General features: G+C 43.2%; 1 protein-coding gene across 2 annotated transcripts in view; it reads right to left on the bottom strand.

The window, feature by feature from the left end:
• Nucleotides 1–12,910: 12,910 nt before the first annotated feature.
• The window catches only part of RNF144A (ring finger protein 144A), a 79,231-nt gene continuing 71,575 nt past the window's right edge, over nucleotides 12,911–20,566 (bottom strand). The window contains exon 8 of one of the 2 annotated variants that reach the window (XM_084826693.1): nucleotides 12,911–19,110. In XM_084826693.1, the coding sequence (XP_084682819.1) occupies nucleotides 18,979–19,110 (132 nt within the window). In that variant the 3' untranslated portion in view covers nucleotides 12,911–18,978. The remainder of the gene's footprint in view (nucleotides 19,111–20,566) is intronic. The other variant, XM_084826694.1, reaches the window with a different exon arrangement.

Below are 20,566 nucleotides of genomic sequence, written 5' to 3' on the forward strand. Positions count from 1 at the left end.
TTGTTGCTTCAAGTTGGGTCCATTTAGTGACTAACCCTTGTTTGGCATGTAGAGCACACCCAGTGACCTCTTCTTTTCCATTTTGGGAGAATAACAAAGACTTTTTTTTTAAGCTTATGCTCTGTGTATGTATTCCAGATGCTGTTCTCAGAGAGCAAGCAGAGGGGTCCCTTGGGCTGATGACAAACCACGTGCTCAGTTTCAGCGAGGCAAATGGTGGGGGAAGTGGGTGGTTGCACTGGCATGGGAAACTGAGGCAGAGAAGGGAGACTCTGCCCCACACCAGACACAGGATTTCACTTTCATTTTGGAGAAACAAGCCACTGTTCCTGCCATAGTTTCAGCAGCTACATAGGATTGGGCCATGTACACTTGCTTATAAGGATATGAATTATTCAAGTCAGCTAGACATGAACATATGGGAGGATGAATTATATAGATGAATCAATAACCACCCTAAGAATATATGTGTTCCCTCTAAGTCAGGCCTGAGAGGCATAAATCGCTCAGGCCAATTGTGGCCTGCTGCCCGCAGAATTCTAAATCGCTATTGTTTCCATCCTATTCCCACCTCTTTCTGGCACCATCAAAGGCCCACCTCCTCCATCAGAAGTGAGGGAGAACTAGAAGTACCTGTATCTCTCCCTCTGCATCACTCCTCCTATTCTTTGGATTCAGAGGCGCCAAGTGGAGCTGGTATCAACACGTTCAGCTTGTTGTGGCCACTTAACCGGGCACACTGGAGTTTCTGAGGACCAAGCAATGCATGACATGAGAGATCCGTGATCACATCTTCTATGTCTTTTTTCAAAGCTTAAAAGCCATTGCAGGCGTCCCAAAGTATCTTAGAACAGCAGTGCTGGGGGAAGGGCTTCTTCCCTCCCGCACCAGCATGTACACCATTTTCCTGATCATAACTGTCCCTCATCGTTGCTAAAAGCCTCACTTGGGATGGCGGGAGTGTGGGTGGGGGAAGAGACAGGCATATAGTACAGAGGATATTATTCAGAGCTTAGGATGTACATAGGGGACTCCCATATGAGCCTGAAATTCCCGTTCTCTTCAGTGTTGTGGACAGCTCTGCACGCACAACGGATGCGTGCATGGTTACCAAGTGAATGGATATGAGCTTGCTAGAGCATTCTGTCACTCTCATAACTAAGAAACTGCTGAATTGGAGAGACTATCTTTGGATCTATCTACCCACACACATTCAACAGAGCGCCCTCATATGCATGGAAATTATAGCGCACAAATAGTCCCTGGAATATCGCAGAGGCAGGGCCAGCAATATGTGCTTGTGGCTGGCTTGGACTGTCTGCCTGTCTCGCCTTTTCACCTCCTCCAGGTGCATCCCAGGCAGCACCACTGGGAAAGGCTCCTGCCTGAGTGAGCAGGCCAAGAGGCAGCCAGCCCAGTACAGACCGCTCCAGCAGGCCTTGCACATGGGCACACATTGCTCTGCTGAAGGGGCTGAGAGCATGGCTGCTGCTTCATGCCGGCATTTGCTTGAGCAGGCAACGGGCAGGTGCCAGGGATAGTGTGGTGGCCAAGTGCTGAAGGGCGGAGGTGTGCAGGCCCCATGGCCTGCCCTGCACCCTCCTCTATTGAGCCTGCTTCCCTCAGATGCAAAAGAAGATGCCGCCCTTTTACTGGGGTTGAAGTGAGATTCAGCCATCAGCCCAGTGAGCTTCTGTATGTGGAGCAGGTGCAAGAAGGCATATTGGCTGAGGCAGAAAAATATCTTTCTATTTCCTGGGACAGCCTTGCACGGGGCCCATTGTCTGACCTGTAAAAACACCATCACAGTTCTCTCTATGAAAAAAATGTAGAACCTATTCTTGTGTTACTGGAATTATTATTATTATTATTATTACCATTTATCATTTAAAATATTTTTGGCTGCCTTTCAGGGCGGAAGCCCTCCCAAGGTGGTGTACAACAATAAAACACATCAAACTGATACAATATTAAAAGTGATAAAAACACAATAAAACAGTAGGAACACAGTAAAAACAGCAATAAAAATAGCAATAAAAACCAACAACAAAACTAGCAACAAAAATAACATAGTTGCACCTGTTGATTGATTGATATTTATGAATTGCTTATATTAAAAAAAAAAATCAAAGTGATGTTCAGAGGACAAGATTACCTTCCTGGGAATGCCTGTTAGAAAAGGTATGATTTTAGTAGGCACCAAAAATTCAGAAGGGTTGACACCTGCCTAATTTGCAGTGGTAGGGAGTTTCATAGAGTGGGCGCTACAACACCAACAGCCCTATGCCAAGCCATGATGGAATGGACTTCCAAAAACTTGGGTACCACCAAGAGCATATCACCTGATGAGCACAGCAACTAAGCAGGCCGGTAGGGGATCAGGGGATCTCTTAAATAACCTGGAAGTACCCACTGCAGAATGAAAATCAAATGAAAGGGGTGAGATCTGGCAACAATGCCACTCTGGCAACCGAAGAACAAACCCTTACTTAGCACTAAATGTGCCGAACCGAAAGCAGAAATAAGGTGGCTGCTTATGCGTCCCCTGCCCCCAGCAAAAGAGGAAATGCATCACTAAAAAAAAGGACCAATGAGGATACAGATTTGCATACAATTGCACATCGCAAATTATATGTATAGATGCACATTTAGAAATGATTACTGTAATTTAAATACAAATTCAATACATCTCACCTTAGTGGAGAAGATTGCAATGAGGTGACCTGTGAGCCTGCTCAGTCTGCTGTGCAGGTGCTAAACTGTTGATAGGTAATTTCAACAGTGCTCTCCCTTTTTATGATTCTTTATCTTTAAACGAAACTTGGACTGGACAGCCCTTCAAATAGAGGTTTGTCCTCTGACAGCCCTTCTGCTAGAGCAGCCTTCCCCAGCTACATGCCCTTCAGATGTTTTGGACTTCAATTCCCATCTACTACTGTCAGCATGGCCAATGGCCAGGAATCCTGGGAGTTGTAGCCCCAAACATCTGGAAGACACCAAGTTGGGGAAGGCTGAACTAGGGGATTGTGCTCTGTAAAGTAGGACACGTGGCCACCCTGTGTAGAAGTGGCACACTATAGAACAAGGTAGGATTGGGGGAGGCCATACAGTTTGACAACAGTTGGAGGTGTGAGAATAATTAAGAGGATAATTAAGTCAATAATATATCATAGATTGAAATAGATTCTCAGAATAGAACTAGGAAAAATTCTGGAATATCTGAAGAAGAGTGGAGAATCAATAACTAATTCAGAGGTCAGACAGATCCAACTGTTATAGCGAAGTAAGATGGGACTGAGGGCCAAAGAGGGATAGACAGGAAATGTGACCCAGTTATGGCATTCTGGGTGCCTGTGTCACCAAGCGGGTAACAAACAGAATCAGTGAGCTAGACCTAAGGCTAGACTTAGACATGGAGACTCAGCTTGGAGATCCAAGACTAGAGAAGCAGTTCCACTTGGAGATGAAAGATGAATCATAAAAGCATATGGCTGGAAGGGAACTGAAGGCAAACCTAATCAAACTGAGATCTACTTGCAGTGAGGCAAGGATTCCTCCCTATTTAAAACTCTCCTAAATGATTTGATCGTGTTACGCAGCTTATTGGAAATCCCAAAGATTCTTGTATTTAAGCACAGCTCCCAGTAAGAATACAAATATTATCCTGAAGCAAGTAATAGAACTGTATAATCCCAAAGCTGATTTTTAAATCCCCAGAAGCTATTAAACCTGATGTCCATTTTACCATTGCAAAACCTGCACATATTTCATCAGGCGATCAGAAGGAATCGACGCCCTCTCCAGTGGGTGTTGTTGGAATATGGAGAGTATGTGTTTATTGGGTGCTTCCTAATTGGTTTTCTGCCATGTATTAACTTCAAAGCTAATGGCACTGGCAGAGAGCGATCCTGTGGTCCCTGGGAGAACATCCGAAGGACCATAGGCTATTTTGAATTCCGCCTCCCCAGGCTCTGACCCTGGGACGGGGAATCCGACATCAGATCCTTCCACCTCACGGCCACTGTGGAAAGCAGCACAGTAGCTGCTTTCCAAGGTCACAGTAGTGACATGACCTCATAGAGGTCAGAAAGCGGGTGTTCCAGGGGGTGGGGAAAGAAAGGGAGAGGAAAGACCAGGATCTTCAGGAGTATATGTCCTCCCAGTCACCTCTCCCTGTTTACTGCCAGTAAGTGAGTTAGATGTGCTCAGAGGCCCATCTGGCTGACTTTTTCTTTTTGGGGAGGAGAAGAAACTGGAAACAAAATTGTCTCCATCCTCCTCCTGCCCTCCCTGGCTCTTGTCGGCAGGGCATAGCATATACAGAGGCCTCTGATCTCCAGTAAGGCTCTTGTATATATCACATTATCCGTTATGTGGTTGTTGCATTTTTCCCTATTTCTTTTTGTGTTTCTGGCACAATGTGCCTAGCAACCACATGTAATGCCATGCTTTGGAATTGTCTTTGTAAACCTTAGCTAACCCTGCCTCAAGCTCTTTCATTGGGCCTTTCCAGATGACCAGCTTTTAAGGGCATTAAATAGGCAGTTATTACCCATTTGTTGAACACAATGCTCCTCTCTTCCCACAAAGTCATGCTCCTGTTGTGAGGATACAGTATTTGATACATGGTAAAATGTGATTCTAGCCCCTAACTAGCATATCCATGGTGATTCTCATGTGCAAAGCATTATGGAAATGTTGTGGGAATTTTTTTGGCAAACCAGCAACGCAATTCTGATTTATGCCTGTATAATTTTGCAAATTTAAGGGAGGAATATTGTTTGCTTATGTTATTCTTTACCTGAATGTTAGAGGTTGAGAGCTCCCACTCCATGCCACGCTCTTTTTTTTTTTTTTAAGTGGTAAACACCAGCAAAGCTGCCCCTTCCATTTTATCACTAATGTGGTTCACTTTTTAGTTCAGGGGTCCCCATACTTTTTGAGTCAGTAGGCACATTTGGAATTTTGAGAGAGTGGCATGGTTACTTGCACAAAATGGCTGATAGGGATGGTTGTCCATTCACAAAATGGCTACCATGGCAGGTGTGACCACTCAGAAAACACCATTTCCCAGAAGGCAAACTGTTGAGACTCAAAGAAAAGTAACTTCCCCCAAAGCCTAAACCATTTTTTTGAACCCGCAGTTTTCTGCTCTAACACCCATTTCTCAGAAGACAAACTAATTGTTTGTCTTACTACCACCACTACTCCCATTTTTCTTTTCTAAGGATGCCTCTGGGCCCCATCACCATCACTTTAAATTTGTATGCCGCTTTTCTACACAAGCCACCCAAAGTGGCTTACAACACAAGAACAGAAATACAAGAAAGAAAGAAAGAAAAAAAAGGGGCAGGGGGAGAACACATATCAATACATCAATTGCAATAACACATCATTACTTTAACAACTCAAGCAATTCATTTCACTAATACTAACATAACATTTTAAATTAATTACAAAATAGGCAATATCAACAATGAAAATACAGTATTAATGTATATTCTTCAGTAACGCATATGCCAAAGACAAATACACCAACCCTTTCCTATGCACTGAGGCATTAACAGACACACAACCAATAACCATTTCCCCACAAAGTGCCAAATGCAGGAAATTGTAACCAGGACCGCGTCTCCATGACAACGGAAGGAGAAGCCAATGGAGGAGTTCTGGATTTTTTAAAAAGAATCAGCTTTGCTGCGCTTTGGTCCACACAGGGCTCCATGAGTAGGGATGGCAGAGAATTCCGCCACGGATTCAATTCAGGGGGATCTCTGTAAAATCTGATGTGGGCGTTCAGAGGGCAAGCCTCATTCAGCACAAAGGGAGTTACTTCTGAGGACACACTAATGGGTTTGTTCTGGGAAAGAGAGCAGTAAACACAGGGATGGGGAAACCAGCCCCCATTGTATCCCAATGCTGTGCAGGATCACTGAAATGGAGATGTGAATTAGTTACTTCCGAAGGCAATAAACCAAGCCACGGAGAATCACAGGTTCAGTAAAGCGCTTTACAGACTTCAGGGAATCAGTGCTTTAAAATCTGTATTTCAGTTCAGGGGGATCTCTGTAAATTCTGATGTACGCAAGCCTTGTTGAGCATGATGGGAGTTACTTATGAATAGACACTAACTGGTTTATTCTGGGAAACACAGGGGACAGGAATCACCCCTTGACCAGGATCAAGGCACACCCTTGGGCAGAGCTAGCATACCTGAGGTCAATGCAGGGGTTGGGGCACACAACAGCTATACCGTGGAGAACCTCACTTAAGGAAAAGAATCGGACATTAGGGTACCTTACAACCTGCAGCCACTGATCTGTCCCCTGCCCGACTCTCTCATTCTGGTGCAGTACTTAGGGCTCCAACAGAGAGAGACAAGGGGGTGGGTGTTTAGTTTCTTCCCTTGTGCTTTGAATGTTCTTGCTGCAGCAGCCTAAAGACATTCTTGGAAATAACGATGGTGCTGGCACTTCACTTTGCATCCCAGTTTGGAGAGATCCTTTCAGAGCTCTTCGCAATCCCTTTTTGTTTTAGCCACCCTAAATAATTTGGTGTCATTAGCCAATCTGGCCACCTCACTGCTTACTCCTAATTCCAGATCATTTAAGAACAAGTTAAAAAGCACTGATCCCAACAGAGATCCTTGTGGAAACCCACTGTTTACATCCCTTCACTGGGAGAATTTACCATTTATTCCTACTCTCCGCTTTCTGTTCTTTACCAAGTTACTGATCCACACAAGGGCCTCTCCTCTTATTCCACGACTGCTAAGTTTGTTCAGTGAGGGGCTTTGTCAAAAGCCTTTTGGAAGCCTGAGTAAACAGTGTCTGTCGGCTTATCCGTGTCCACATGCTTATTAACACTCTCAAAGAACTCTAAAAGGTTAGTGAGATAGGACTTAAATTTGTGGAAGCCATGTTGATTCTTTTTCATCAGGTCTTCCTTCTCCTTCTATATGCTTCCTAATTTTATCTTTAATAATGCTTTCCACCAATTTAACCAAAACAGATGCTAAGCTAACCAGCCTGCAATTTCCCTAATCCCCCCGCCCCCAGATCCCTTTTTAAAAATCGGTGTTACACTGGACACTCCTCTGGTACAGAGGTTGATCTTAGGAACATGTTACACATTTTTGTTAGAAGATCCGTAAGTTCACGTTTGAGTTCATTAAGAACTCTAAGATAGATACCATCAGGTCCTGGTGATTTGTAAGCTTTCAATTTGTTAAGAAGGCTGAGAACGTCATCTCTTGTGATGACAAAAATTTGCCTCAATTCCTCAGACTCCCATCCTGAAAACATCCGTTCAGCTCAGTTGAGGTTTTTGCTGTGCCCATCTGAAGAACAATATGAGAACAAAGAAAGATATACCTGCCTGGAAGTACATTTTTCAATTTTGTAGTATTTAGTACCTAGAGAACCAATTTTATTGGTTACTAAAATTCCATAAAATAATGCTTTAAATGCTGCCTTTAGCAGGATTTTTCTCTGGAGAGGTATCTATTTGTAAACAAATAATCAAGATTTGTAAGTTGCTTGCCCGATGTTAGCCAAAGCATCTCTGGGTGAGAACTGCTCTTTGGGGCTACTCCTGGATGTTCTTGATTCTAAGCCTAATTTATTAGATAGTTGATGAATAAAACGAACAATATTACAAAACTATCTACTGGAAGGAGTACATTTTTTATGTTATCAATGGTAATTGCCATTATTGACACCCTAATGGTCAAAGAAGTTATCTTTGAAGGTTTAACAAAATATTTTTTTTCCATATCAGATTCTGCTGTACAGATGTCACTTTCAGATCCCTGCCCCCAAACTTTGTCCACATGGAATCTATTTTATAACATTTCTCCCCGGCATTCAGTTCCAACAAACATTTCCTTATCTTTGGAAAGTTCCAGCTTAAGAAGAAAATGCTTGTGATGCCTGACCTCTGGGCGTAATAATTTTTCCCCTTACATCTGTGTTTTGGATTGGTGTCTTTTTCATAAAGTGAAGCAATAACGGTGCATGATAAGAAAAGACAAGTTTAAAAAATAACATTTTATAGTGCCTAAGCATGTTTTGGTGTCAGCAAATAATCATCAGCAAATATTTAGGGTGCAATCCTATGCACGTTTAGACAGAAAGAAGTCCTGCAACTGTCTGGAGAATGCTGGGAGTTGTAGGACTTTTTTCTGTCTAAACATGTGTAGGATTGCACCCTTGATGATCTTTGATTGTGTTTATTACACAAAATAATGTTTTGTGCATCAGTATTACAGTGGATGATAAATTTATTTTTATGCAATGCATGTTAAATATTTCAGTAAGGAAGCCATTCAGCAATCAGCATCAGATTCAGCAATGCTTTAATGATGTGTGCAAAGACTGCACCCTGCTGGTTTTTAACAAAATAAGTGAAAATACAAGATAATTAAAAACCCACTTGCTTGTAAAAGATATAGGCAGAATTGCATAATTAAAACAGCATTCAGTTGAGCCCTCAGTCATTCAGGCTTCAGAATGAAAAATGTATAACCAACATTATTTACTGAAGCATAAAATATATGCATGATAGCCTTTGCCAGGAAATCTTTACGCTAGCAGTTTGCATTAAGGAGGTTCACCATGACCCAATCCCCCGCAACACATAAAAGGGATTGCAGAATCTGTGGGGTAGCTCTGCCCCCATGGCTGATGTGTGCCACAGCTATGGCCCCACTAACACCCATGGAAGAAACACTTCCATGACATCCATGTTTGGATGGTGTGGGAAAGGGTTCTCTAGATGTATTGAACACATGGAGAGCTTGTCCATGCAAGGAAGGTAGGGTGGCCATGTGTCTTAATTTACATAAACAGTCCTCTATTTGAAAGTGTCCACTATTTGAAGGGCTGGCCGGTCCAGGTCCAGTTTAAAGATAAAGAACCATCAGAAGGGAAGAACTGGCCCTTGAAGTTGCCCATCTACAGTACCTGGACAGCAGACTGAGCTAAGGCACACAGGTCATCTGGTCACAGTCTTCCACACTCTGGTGAGATGTAGTGCATTTCTATTTAATTTGTGTCCTCTTTTTTGGTAATGCCTAAGTGGCCACCCTAAAGGATGGCCTCTGGCCCAATCATGATCCCTCCTCATGTGGAGGATCTCTACATGCATGCATCCATACATGTGAAGAGCCTTTTCTCATGCCATCCAAATGTGCGGACAGCAAGAAGTGGTTCTACTGTGGGTGTCAGGGTCACGGCTGAGGTGCACATCAGTGGTGGGGGTGAGGCTGGTGTGTCTTTAAATGTGTGTGGGGGTGGGCAGGTTCATGAGACACAATATTCCGCACAATGACAGAGTGACACCTGCACTAATATTTGCAGACTCTCTTTGAGGCGATATGAATGTTTTTACCACCCACATTCAAATCAATATCCTGAGAGGGACTACAAAGTACTTAAAAATACTTTCCAAACATCCCTGGCAATCCTTCCAAACTGTTGCAACCATTAAGCTGAATTTAGCTTGTATAATGATTGTTGCACCAATCATTATACAAGCTGAACGCAGCCCACAAGTCATGACTGAGGCCAACAAGAGCTCCATATTTCTCCAGTTTTTGCTGCTTGCCTGGGACTGCTAAACTGTGAGCTTCTCGAGGAACCGGCAGTGAGACTATGTGGCTGTTGGTGGGCAGGCCTGGCACTATCTCCTGGCATGGTGGAGCAAATGCTGGGGCCCTGAGATCCTGGCAGGGCCATCTGCAACTGTCACCACTGCCTTCACAGCTAATGCAACAGATTAAAAGTTCGGGTGGTGATAAGGCTGGATGCCTGGATGGCATCGGAGCCCAACTAATCCAAACCCGTGTACTATATTACAATTGGATTGAGATTCCCACACTATTTAGCATTAACCCACTTCTTTTTGATTATGGCAAGCCATGAGCAGAGAACAAGGACTGGAAGACATGCCCCCGGGGAGGTACTGTTGACAAATGATAAGGCATAGGTCCATGAAACAACATAGATGGGGGCACAAGCAAATGACCTGCCATACACACCAGGAAGGATGAGTGGGGTAGAATAATCCACATAGGCATCACTCAATCAACAGGGACAGGAGACAACAGGAGACAACAGGGCGGAGTTGTCTCCTGATGCCAAACGCACCAGTCCATCTAACTAGGAGAAGGAAGCCAACCCGTCTGGGAAACCCTCTTCATATTCACGAGTTCTACAATAAAAACTGTCAAGTGGGACCTTCAACAATATATTGTAGTATGTTTTCACCCCCTAACAGAGGTACTTCAAATCAGGGTCCCAGCAAGCTGGCCATGCCTTCCTCCGAGATAAACTGTTAAGGCAGGTGTGGGGAACCTGAAGGCTGCATTGGTTCCAGGCGAGCATGTCAGGGACTGCGCACTAGCAGTGGGCAAGGGGCTCTCCCACTACTGGCATGTGGCCCTTTGCCTAGATACACACACACACACACACACACACACACACACTCACCTCATTCACATACATACACTCACCCTATTCGCACACATGCACTGCAGGGAAAGGCAGCAAACTGGCCGTGGAGGGAGCAATTGCTCTCTTCCCCCCCATGGGCTCTTCACTGCCATTCCCTGCCTTCCAGCTTTTCCCTGCTGAGAAGAGCACAAAGGCAGTGCTCTGCAGAGAGCTCTTCTCTTCTCTGTGTCTAGAAAGGATTCCTGCACTGAGCAGCAGGCTGGACTCGACGGTCTTGTAGGCCCCTTCCAACCCTACTATTCTATTAAAGGCTCCTTTTCTCAGGGCTCAGCAGGGAAAAGCTCTTGGGCTTCTTCACACAGAGCTTTTATCCAGCTAATGAGAATGCTCACTCCTGGAAGTTAGCAAGCCCTGTAGATGGCATCGTCAACCTCCAGGATGTCTCCTGCAATGAATGACCTTTATTCCATTTTTAAAAAGATCAGAGATAATGAAATATCAAATTATCCTGCTTGAGTAACATCCTTGAAAAAGGAAAAGCTGCAAGAAGAGGAACGAGATCAATGAAACGTATGGCAGACCCAGATAAAGGAGAGAAAGAAGGGGAAAGTGTGGGAGAAAGCACATGTAAAGGGAGTCTGTTGTTATTCTGCATTTAAAACAGAAGCAGAAAGCCCCATTTTAAATGAGGGGGTTTTGTCTGATGTAGAGATGCTCCTTATCAGCTGTTGATCAGAGTTAAGTTTTCCCCTGCCTGGGGAGAGGCTGGTGTGCCAGGCGGGCAACTCCTGGGCCATATCCAGCCCATAGGCTAGAGGTGTGTTAGGGATCAAGCAAACCAACCCACTGTCTCCCCATTCTTGGGACTTCTGCTTTCCCCCCCAAGTGACAGTCAAAATCTCATGATTCCTGATCTCTACTGAACATGCTCAGTCCTCACTGGCTTTTTTCCTTCTTCTAGCACTTTTGCCCCCTTTGGGTGGTGTTAAAAAATATTGTATTGTACTCCTGCAAACCTCAGGGTTGCCTCGAGCATGCTGATCTCTCTCGTTTCTCAGTGTTTCCATTTCCACTGGCATGGGAGCACAGAACTCACTATTAGGAGTCATATAGAAACATGCATGTCCACAAATGCCCTTCATTGTGTCAAAATTTCAGAAAAATATCACAGGGCCAGGTTAGTTCAGATATTTCATCTTGATCCGGCCTGTTTATGAGGGCGTGGCATGCCTATCCCTCACTGCCCCCATGGCGACTGCATATCCAAAGTCAGCCTACGCTCATAAAACCCAATGAGTGTAAGCCTCAGTCATGCAGCTGGTCCCTCAGATACCAATGCTGTGATTGAGGCCTACCCATGTAAGATGGCTTTGGATGTGCCATCCCTGTGTAGACATGCAGTGACAGCATGCAGAGTTGGGTAGGAAAAACAGGTGTACATTCACCATGCTATGCCTGGGCTGGACTGGGCCAAAAATATCATCTGAATGAGCTCAGCACTGCAAATGGAGCTGGGCCTTTTGGATGTCTCTACATAAAAGAAACCCCCTGCAGTCCTACCATTGTAGAGCCTTTCTATATTTACCGTAGGCTCCCAGACAGTGATCAAGTGATTGCCGAGAGGGGAAGGTTTTAATTTTCAATGTTCCATACATCTCAATGAAACAGTGCCATCTAGTGACTGTTTAATAGCACAACAAGGAATGTACACAGTAGGGAAAATCCGGGATAATTAAAAACCTCATTATCTCTGGATCTTTTTTAACATGGAATAACCAGGAAATACTGCTGGATGTACGCTAGAGGTTGATGACATCATGAAAAGGACCTGCAAATTTCCGTTAGTGACCCACCACGGGTGCATGATAAAAGCCTCATGTGATGGCACCCTTTGACAGCCCCAGAGCTTTGAGGGACAGGCTTGACTTTAAAATCATCATCTACTGATGATATCTAGATTATATGGACTATAGGTAGCATGTAGGATGTTTTTAATGAAGCATGAAGATTAGATCCCTGTTACTCATTTATCAGTTGATTGGGGGCAACAGGATGGACTGGAGAGATCCAAGTCTTTGCAGGTTCTTTTATTCCTTAGTTCCATCAAGCTGAGGTGGTGGTGGAGGCAGACATTTGGTGCTTTCCTTGCTGGAAGCTGGATGAATGGACAGCTGCAGGTGACAGAGAGAGAAGCTCTAGTGGAAATAAACTAAAACTACCTATGCTTGTGGCTTGTTGGTGGCCAGGATGCTAAGTTTTCATGTGCTTTTTCTTGCAGTATGAAGGGGAATCTGGCCTGGAACACTCTTTGCATAGTTCTGGAGGGCAGCAGGGAGATGTTGACTTCTCACCATCGCAGAAGGTTGTGTAAACTGGCCCTTAGGAACAGCCCACTAACAGGCTAGTATGCTAACAGAGGGGGGTAGGGGGCATGGGGGAAAAACCGAGACAGGAGACATATTCATTTAAAATATCTATTGAAATTACAAATAAAACTCTTCAATATGCTTCAAAGTACAAAACAACATTCAAAGGCATTCAACAGCTCTTTTATACATCACAGTGTTAGTGGCACAAAATGTAGTTACATTTCAAATACAGAAACAAAATTTATTATTATCATTATTATTTTTAGACTAGTTGAATACATAATTTATACATACGCATGACTCCTCCATGCTTCTCTATGCAAGGTTAAAAATACATCCATGGTAAAATGAGCAAGGAAGGTTCAGTTATACGGCGCATACCTGTACCTAATGTTCCTGGACTCTTGTTAAGAAAGAATTACATACATACCAAAGCAAGAACCACCACGGGGTTTTAAACACAAATGGCAGGCTTTTACTTTATGGAAGCATATTAGCAAGTAAGCATGATTGTAGGAAAACATCCGCTACTTCCATTATTGCTCATCTTCAGTAGAGACCCAGCCTGGGAGAACCTTCTTTGCAAAACTAAGCTACATGGTGTTTTTATATATGCCGCACGTAATGGCCAAGGCTTCCTATTGAGACTGGTCAGTCCGTAGTCAAGAAACATCGATAGATACATAATAACGAGGGATGAGTTCTCCCTTTTGCTTTTGTTACATGGCCTGGCTCTATCCTGCATTTCTCCATTTTCTTTCCTGTTTAACTTGGAAATTCCCTACAATCATTTTTGCATGCAGAATTTGCTGCAATTTTCAGTTCACATCCACACACACACACTTTACAGCTTACCAATGTGCAGGAGCTTATTTGCGTATTGATTAAACAAGCCCCACCAAAGGATCTTGGTATGATCACAGGGCTTGAAGATCATAGTTTTCAACATGCATGCACATTCATGCTCACCTGTAACTAGTAAGGAAAAATACAGGAACTGAAAACCGCAACAAACCATGCAATGCTCAGAGTCTGATCAGAGTCTGGCAATCAAAACGAAGAACGGGCGTGGTGGTTTTCTAATTTTTCGGTGCTGCTCTAGAAATAAGATCAAGTCATTCAGAAACCCAAATCTACAGTAAAATTCAGCAGAGATTTTTGTAAGCATCTTCTAAAAATATCCTACTCATTTCTCCCTCTGCCAAATCTTTAAAATCACATACAAGTACGTATTTTCTTTTCTTTTGTTTGATGGTTCATATCCAGAATTTCTGTTGCTCTGCTTCCAGATAGAAAGATAATTGTGCTAGGTATACTAAACCATTCATTGTATAAAAGGAACTGGTCCAAATACTTCCTGCCTATTATGTGCAGTTTTAAGGTACACACAGAATAAACTTTACTGGACTGTTACCTCTGCAGGAAGGGTTCAAGTTGAAAACAACTGAAGTGATACTCCCAAGTGCTTTCCAGAGAAGCTTGATATGATCAGTCATAACATGGCTGCGAAGTGGGTTTTGTTTACAGGTGGGACAAACTAAGATGCAGTCAAGAGACTTGCTCAAACCCACATGGACATGGATCAATCTGATATAAACTAAACAAAGCAGAACATTTTGCTATGTCCTGCTCTAATTTTTATGGCAGCAGAATTATACCTAGTGTCAGCTGGGGTGAGAAAATGGCCCAGGCCATGAGATGAGCTGACATCAGTCTTGTCCAGAATATGCAAGTTATATAACTACCCATTAAAAGGGGGGTTAAGGCAATGTACTTAAGGTAAGCAACAGTACAGAAATTAAATACAAGTGATATCAGGAGGTGACATTCAGTTTACATTGGAGAACTATCAGAATTATAATAAAAATGTGAACATTTAGTGTTCCCATACAGAGGCTTTGAAACTGAAGTTTAAATACATTCATATTATATTACCCTCTGTTGGCAGGATAATTCTGTCCGCTAGAATATGTAACCATCAGTTCATTGCCAACACATGGCAACTATCTAATTCAAGGCAAGGCCCCAGACTTAAAATGCAGAATAATATGTCTGATATCCTAGACGTGAAGCGGATTTCAAAGTGTGGTACAGTGTGAAGAACCTTTTCCTAATTAAAAGTGTTTGTTAAGGGTTCAGATGTGATATGTTAGAAAGAGTATCACTTCTAAAGACAGGACCAAGACAGCAATATGATGGCAAAGGAATGTTACACTAGTGGCATTTGTTTGGGTGTGACATAGGTTTAGACATTTGTGGTAATCAGATTGACAGAATGCCTCTGGAGGTTGTGTGTGTGTGTGTGTGTGTGCGCGCGAGACGGACACACACCCACATCAACTAGTCAAACTGCATGTTACATTAACTACGCAGCATGTAGTTCTGTCTGTTGTTTTTTTTAACTTGACAGTAAGAAGGGGGTGGGGGATTTAGATTAGGATCACAGCAGATGGGGAGGTTTAATTCTTTACTCCTGCACTGCAATACTGACAAAGATCACCCCTGCCCTGTGAATTAGGATTAGGGAAAAAAAGCTCCAATTGGCACAAGAGAGGAGAACAAAAAAATTGTGAGTGCCCTGCTAATGTGAGTGCCCACATTAGCAGGTCTCACTGATGCTTGTTGACTCAGCTAATTTTCATCTAAAGGTTGAGAAAGGTGAGAACTGGGCAAAGTGAATTCGCTACCACTTGTCGTTATAACAGAAATGCTGGAAACTTGGCAGATGACTAAATGTGAACTATACCTGGTGGGCTGTCTAACGGGACAATTAGGAGGAGACATACCATGCTTATTGTGCTATGGCCACCAACAGCATGGGGTTAATATAATGTCTGAAGGTGCATTTTGACAACAACTTACTGTGCAACTGATTGGGCGTATTAGCATAAAACCAGAGGTCCAAAAATGGATGAAGTGAGTTCCTTTTCCTCCTGTAGTGCAGACTGCAGTAAATGGATTAATTCTGTGGCATGTGGGGATGGCAGGGATCAGGTGTGCTTTAAATGCATGTACATCTCCCCAATCCAAACTGCTGCATAACATGCTTCAACCTTTGTAATAGATCAGCTGGCAGAGAGCTCAACCGCCTCAATCATAATATGCATCCCAAATATCTTGGGGTCAGACTGGATAGGACACTTTCTTATAAAGAACACTTGATGAAGACAGCTGCCAAACTGAGAAGTAGAAATAACATTCTACACAAATTATGTGGCACTAGCTGGGGTTCGACAGAGGATATGATGAATGACCACACTCAGTCTGGTTTACTCAGCAGGAGAGTACTGTGCCCCAGTGTGGCTTAATAGTCTGTACACGAGAAAGATCGATACACAACTGCATGAGTCAATGTGCATCGTTAGTGGGACGATGTGACCTACTCCCACATACTGGCTGCCTGTTTTGAGCCACATACCACCTCTGGATGCAAGACAAAAGAGTGCCCTTCTTCAAGAATATCAGAAGATTATTCACAATCTTCAGCTACCAATATTAAATGACATAATCTACTTGGAGCGAAACAGGCTAAGATCGAGACATCCAGCCATTTCTACCGCTATTCTAGAAGATGATTTTAATATCCACAACAGGTGGAAACAACATTGGCTAGGAAACTGCCCTCCACAATGCTGAAGCTTGCCTTGCATCTTGGAAAAACCACCTGGATTTGACCAGCCCCGTGCAATATGGACAACCTTGAACCGAATTCGCACAGGTCATGGTAGATGTGCAGATGCCCTTTATAAATGGGGCAAAACAACATCATCAAATTGTGATTGTGGGGCTGAAAAACAAACTATCCAACACATAGTGACAGAGCGTCAAAACCAAGCCTACAATGGAGACTTTGCTGATTTCCTGGCTGTGACAACTGAAACAAAAAACTGTATCTGTAACCTAGACATACATTTGTGATCTTTTTGTCTATATTTTATATTTCATATTTATTATGCTCTATGTTTTTATTGTAACGTGATGTGAATGTGCCATATGATAAATAAAATAAATAAATAAACTGCTACATACTTATGCCCTGAAATAGCCCCTGTTTCTCTGGGGTTAAACATGCATCTAAAAGTTTTTCCCATTTCCCTCATTCTTCAGGAACAGGTTTCATATGGTTATATTACATTTTTAGCTACTATGTTTTCCTGGTTTGGAAATCAACATGTCTCCCTGCAAATAATGCAAAACAGTGAGTATCAATAGTGAGTTGATCAATAGTGAGTTGATATCTACATTATACTCCCTAGGGAGAATTGGCAGCACTTCAAATTACACGAGTGCCAGGACAATAATAAAGCAGCAAAATGACCAAAGTTTAAGATGGGAAAAAGGGTATTTTTAAAACAAACTTTGTCATAATATCATTCAGCATAAAATATAATTGTTTTTAAAATGGACTAAATACGTTCATTTTTTAACAGGCTTTACATATTACCATTGCAGGCATTTTTATTTATTGAACCAAAACAGCAAAAACACACAGCTCTTTTGAGTTTAGAAATTTGCATACTTTATAGGATGGAGTTGCTGACTACTGTATAAAGAAATGTCCTACTTTGGGACATTATACTTCCCCATATGTGCACAGCTTAGTACATTGGGTTGAATAAACATAAGACTGAATGGCACTCCATTACCTCCTTCCTTCTTCCCAGCTGATCTTTGGTGTATGCTAGCTATTACACAAGATAGGAAGTCCATTTGCACCCCACATATTCATCCAACTGCCCCCGCAATCCCCGGGGGAAGAGTACTGGGGAGGACCAACATATATTTGAGATCTCCTATTTTGTGCAGTGGCCAGTGCATGCGCCAAGGGACAGTTAGGGAAGGTGATGGAGGAAAATGAGTTGTGCTGAGTTCTATGCCTGTTCCTTCCTGTTCACAGAGCAGTGCCTAAGCATGAAATGATCACCACCGTATTTTCTTTATATTAGTATTTGCCGGTAAAACAAATGAGTCAGGCACCTTGAACCTTCACAATATTCAGAACAGCATCTATTTGCACATTTGGTTTAAACAATTCTCTCTAAACATACATACAAAGATCCTCGGTTAGAAGTAGCCCTATTTATGAAGCAGAAAGCTAATTAACAAGTAAAACAAAATCTAGGGAGAAAAGACATACTTTCAAAGAGTAATGAATACCAACATTTTTAAAGAGCCTTGATTAAGTAGCAGGTCTAGGTCATATAACTCAACCTCAAATCTTTGCCAAAAAAAAAAAAAAGGTTAAAAACAAATACACATCCATACAATAGCGCACACAATTCCCCAAAATGTTAGTAGGCAGAAATATCATCTGTCTCTGAAAAAGTCAAAAGGCATAGGATGGCCTATTTGTGCCCTATTAGACTGCTATTATTTTGTGTGTGAGATAGGTGCAGGAAGAAAGGATAGCCAGACATTTTCCTATGGGGTTGTATCAAATGATGTTGTTCTGCCAGCAGAAGGGTAGCCATTGGCAGAGTGGATTTCCCCTCCCTTCCCTGAACCCTTCCCCACTCCACTGCATGCCTCCCAAATCTGCTCCAGAGGGTTGGGGGACCTCTGGAGAAGATTTGGGGGGCACACGGGGGCTGCAGGTGGGAGGAAAGGATAGAGAAGTCCCATTGTGCAACTGGAAGTCCCACTGCATGAGCAGACCTCTGTTTGTGTGACTGCAGGATCTAGCCCATGGCAAATATTAACTAGATTAAAATTAGTTTTAATAAACAGGTATTTAAAGTCGCATCTAAAACGTACTGATTTAAAATGACGATTCTTAAAAACACACATATTTAGAGGCAAGACACTTCAATTTGATGCAAAGAGATATGTGAAGATTTTCGATTTGATGGTGTAACATCTCAGTTCCAAGTCTGCCAACATAGCCCTGGAGCGAACAAGGAATGACTTGTGTTATTGACCGCTCCATTTCTGATGTTCAACTTGCTTCATACCAGCTCCTAAACACAGCAGAGTGCCTTGTTCTCTGCAATCCGATTTATGGGTAAGAAACTGTGGTCACTGTAATTCCTGGAATCGTGGCACCTCAGTTCTTGCTTGAAGTCAGGATCAGGGCAAGTAAGACTATAATAATATTAAGTGCAAAAAGGGGGGAGGAAATGTACGGTGATGATAAGCCAGTCCAACCTTCACTTGGTCTAAGTCGGTAGAGGGTCATCATCTCCTTTATTACACTTGCACTTGCAGCAGAGAACAAATGGGGTAGCAAGTAAAAGAAAAGGGGAAGCCACTAACAATAACAGCCCAAATCCTGCAAAGATCCCGACAACCTGGATAATAATGATAAAAAGAAAATAGAAAAGGATGAGTGTCAACAGTTCTCAAATTCTGCTTTAAGGAGGACTGGGGCAGAGTTCGTGCATCTCCATCAACCTTTTCGTTAACTGCTTAAATGCGCCAAGGAGCTGTCTTTGTGGGGTTTTGGAGCAACGCACTCAGAAATTAAAACAAGGGCTATTTTCAAAACTGGCAGCTGTGACTCTGTCGCTACCGCTCTCTGTCACTTATGCCAACTGTTCTCTCATGAAAGGCTCTGAATGTAGCCATGGGCCTAGGCATTAACTGGGCTTCGTATGGCAAAGAGCCATTGCTTCAGAAACCTGGGCACAGGCTCCGTGAGAGAGCAAGTATGAGAGGACAGGCGACTGTTACAAGGTCTGTGCTGCTCTTCCCTCCCAGGGAACCATTTCAGCTGCTGGATCTGCCCCCTCAACCTCTGTCTCTCTCCTCTTTCCAGGCAGGTGACGGAAGCAGAAGACCCTCCCAGCCCAATGCTTATTTGTAAGGCTCCCCAACAGAGGCGAATTTTTATGGGCAATGAAAAGGGATTGCGTATCCTTTTCCAGCTGACAGTCACACTGGCGCTCCAGTCCTAAGGGGCCGCTGTCGAACGTACCCGTGACACACGGAGCAGGCTAAGCAGCTCTGCCGCTCGCCACAGGGAATCGCTGGATGCCTCCTACTGTCCTACGTTCTCAGCATCAATGCAGGGCTGCTCCAATCGTTCTTAAAATCCTGGCCCAAGAAGCTGTCCACCTACAAGCTGACCCCTTGCACAGCACAACTGTGGGGAAAGTGTTGGCACAGCAGCACCAGCTGCTGCAGCAGCTCTAGCACTGAGACCAGGGATAGACTGTTTTCCTCGCATCACAGGGGTGCGGTGGGGCGGTCTTTAACACCGCCATCTGTTCCAGCAAACCGCTGTATCAGCGCAAGAGCTTCTGTCTCAGAGATTCCAGGAAACAGAACACCATTCCAATTCATATAAACACAACTCTTTGGAATAAGCAATACGACATCTCGTAGAACCAGGCTGTTTGTTTCATCTTTAACCCCCTACCCCCACCCCCATTCATCTTTAACATTTATCTATCGCTTTTAGCAGAAATATTACTTGGGGTTGTATCCCGTGCTCGTCCTACTTACAGTAGATCTATTGAAATGAATGAGTCTTAAGTTAAACAAACTTTGGATACAAGCCTTGGTCTTATCAACACGTTCACTGTGGACGGACACCCCTCTGATATTACTGTTCCAAACAAGAATGAGTCATTTGTTTATTACAAATCTAAGTAGAGTCCCTCCGACTCAGGCCAAAGGGGGCTCTCCTCCCTTCTCCTGCATACATGGTGCTGAGCACAGTACTTGGTTGAGTAACATAAGCAGAGTTCCATTCCTAACCAACTTACATCTAAATTTCAGTAGAAGATGGCCTTTGGCTAAGTA

Source organism: Heloderma suspectum, chromosome 1 (genome assembly GCF_057233095.1).
Source record: "Heloderma suspectum isolate Gila_16-S chromosome 1, 16-S_ref, whole genome shotgun sequence".
NCBI classification, from domain to species: Eukaryota; Metazoa; Chordata; class Lepidosauria; order Squamata; family Helodermatidae; genus Heloderma; species Heloderma suspectum.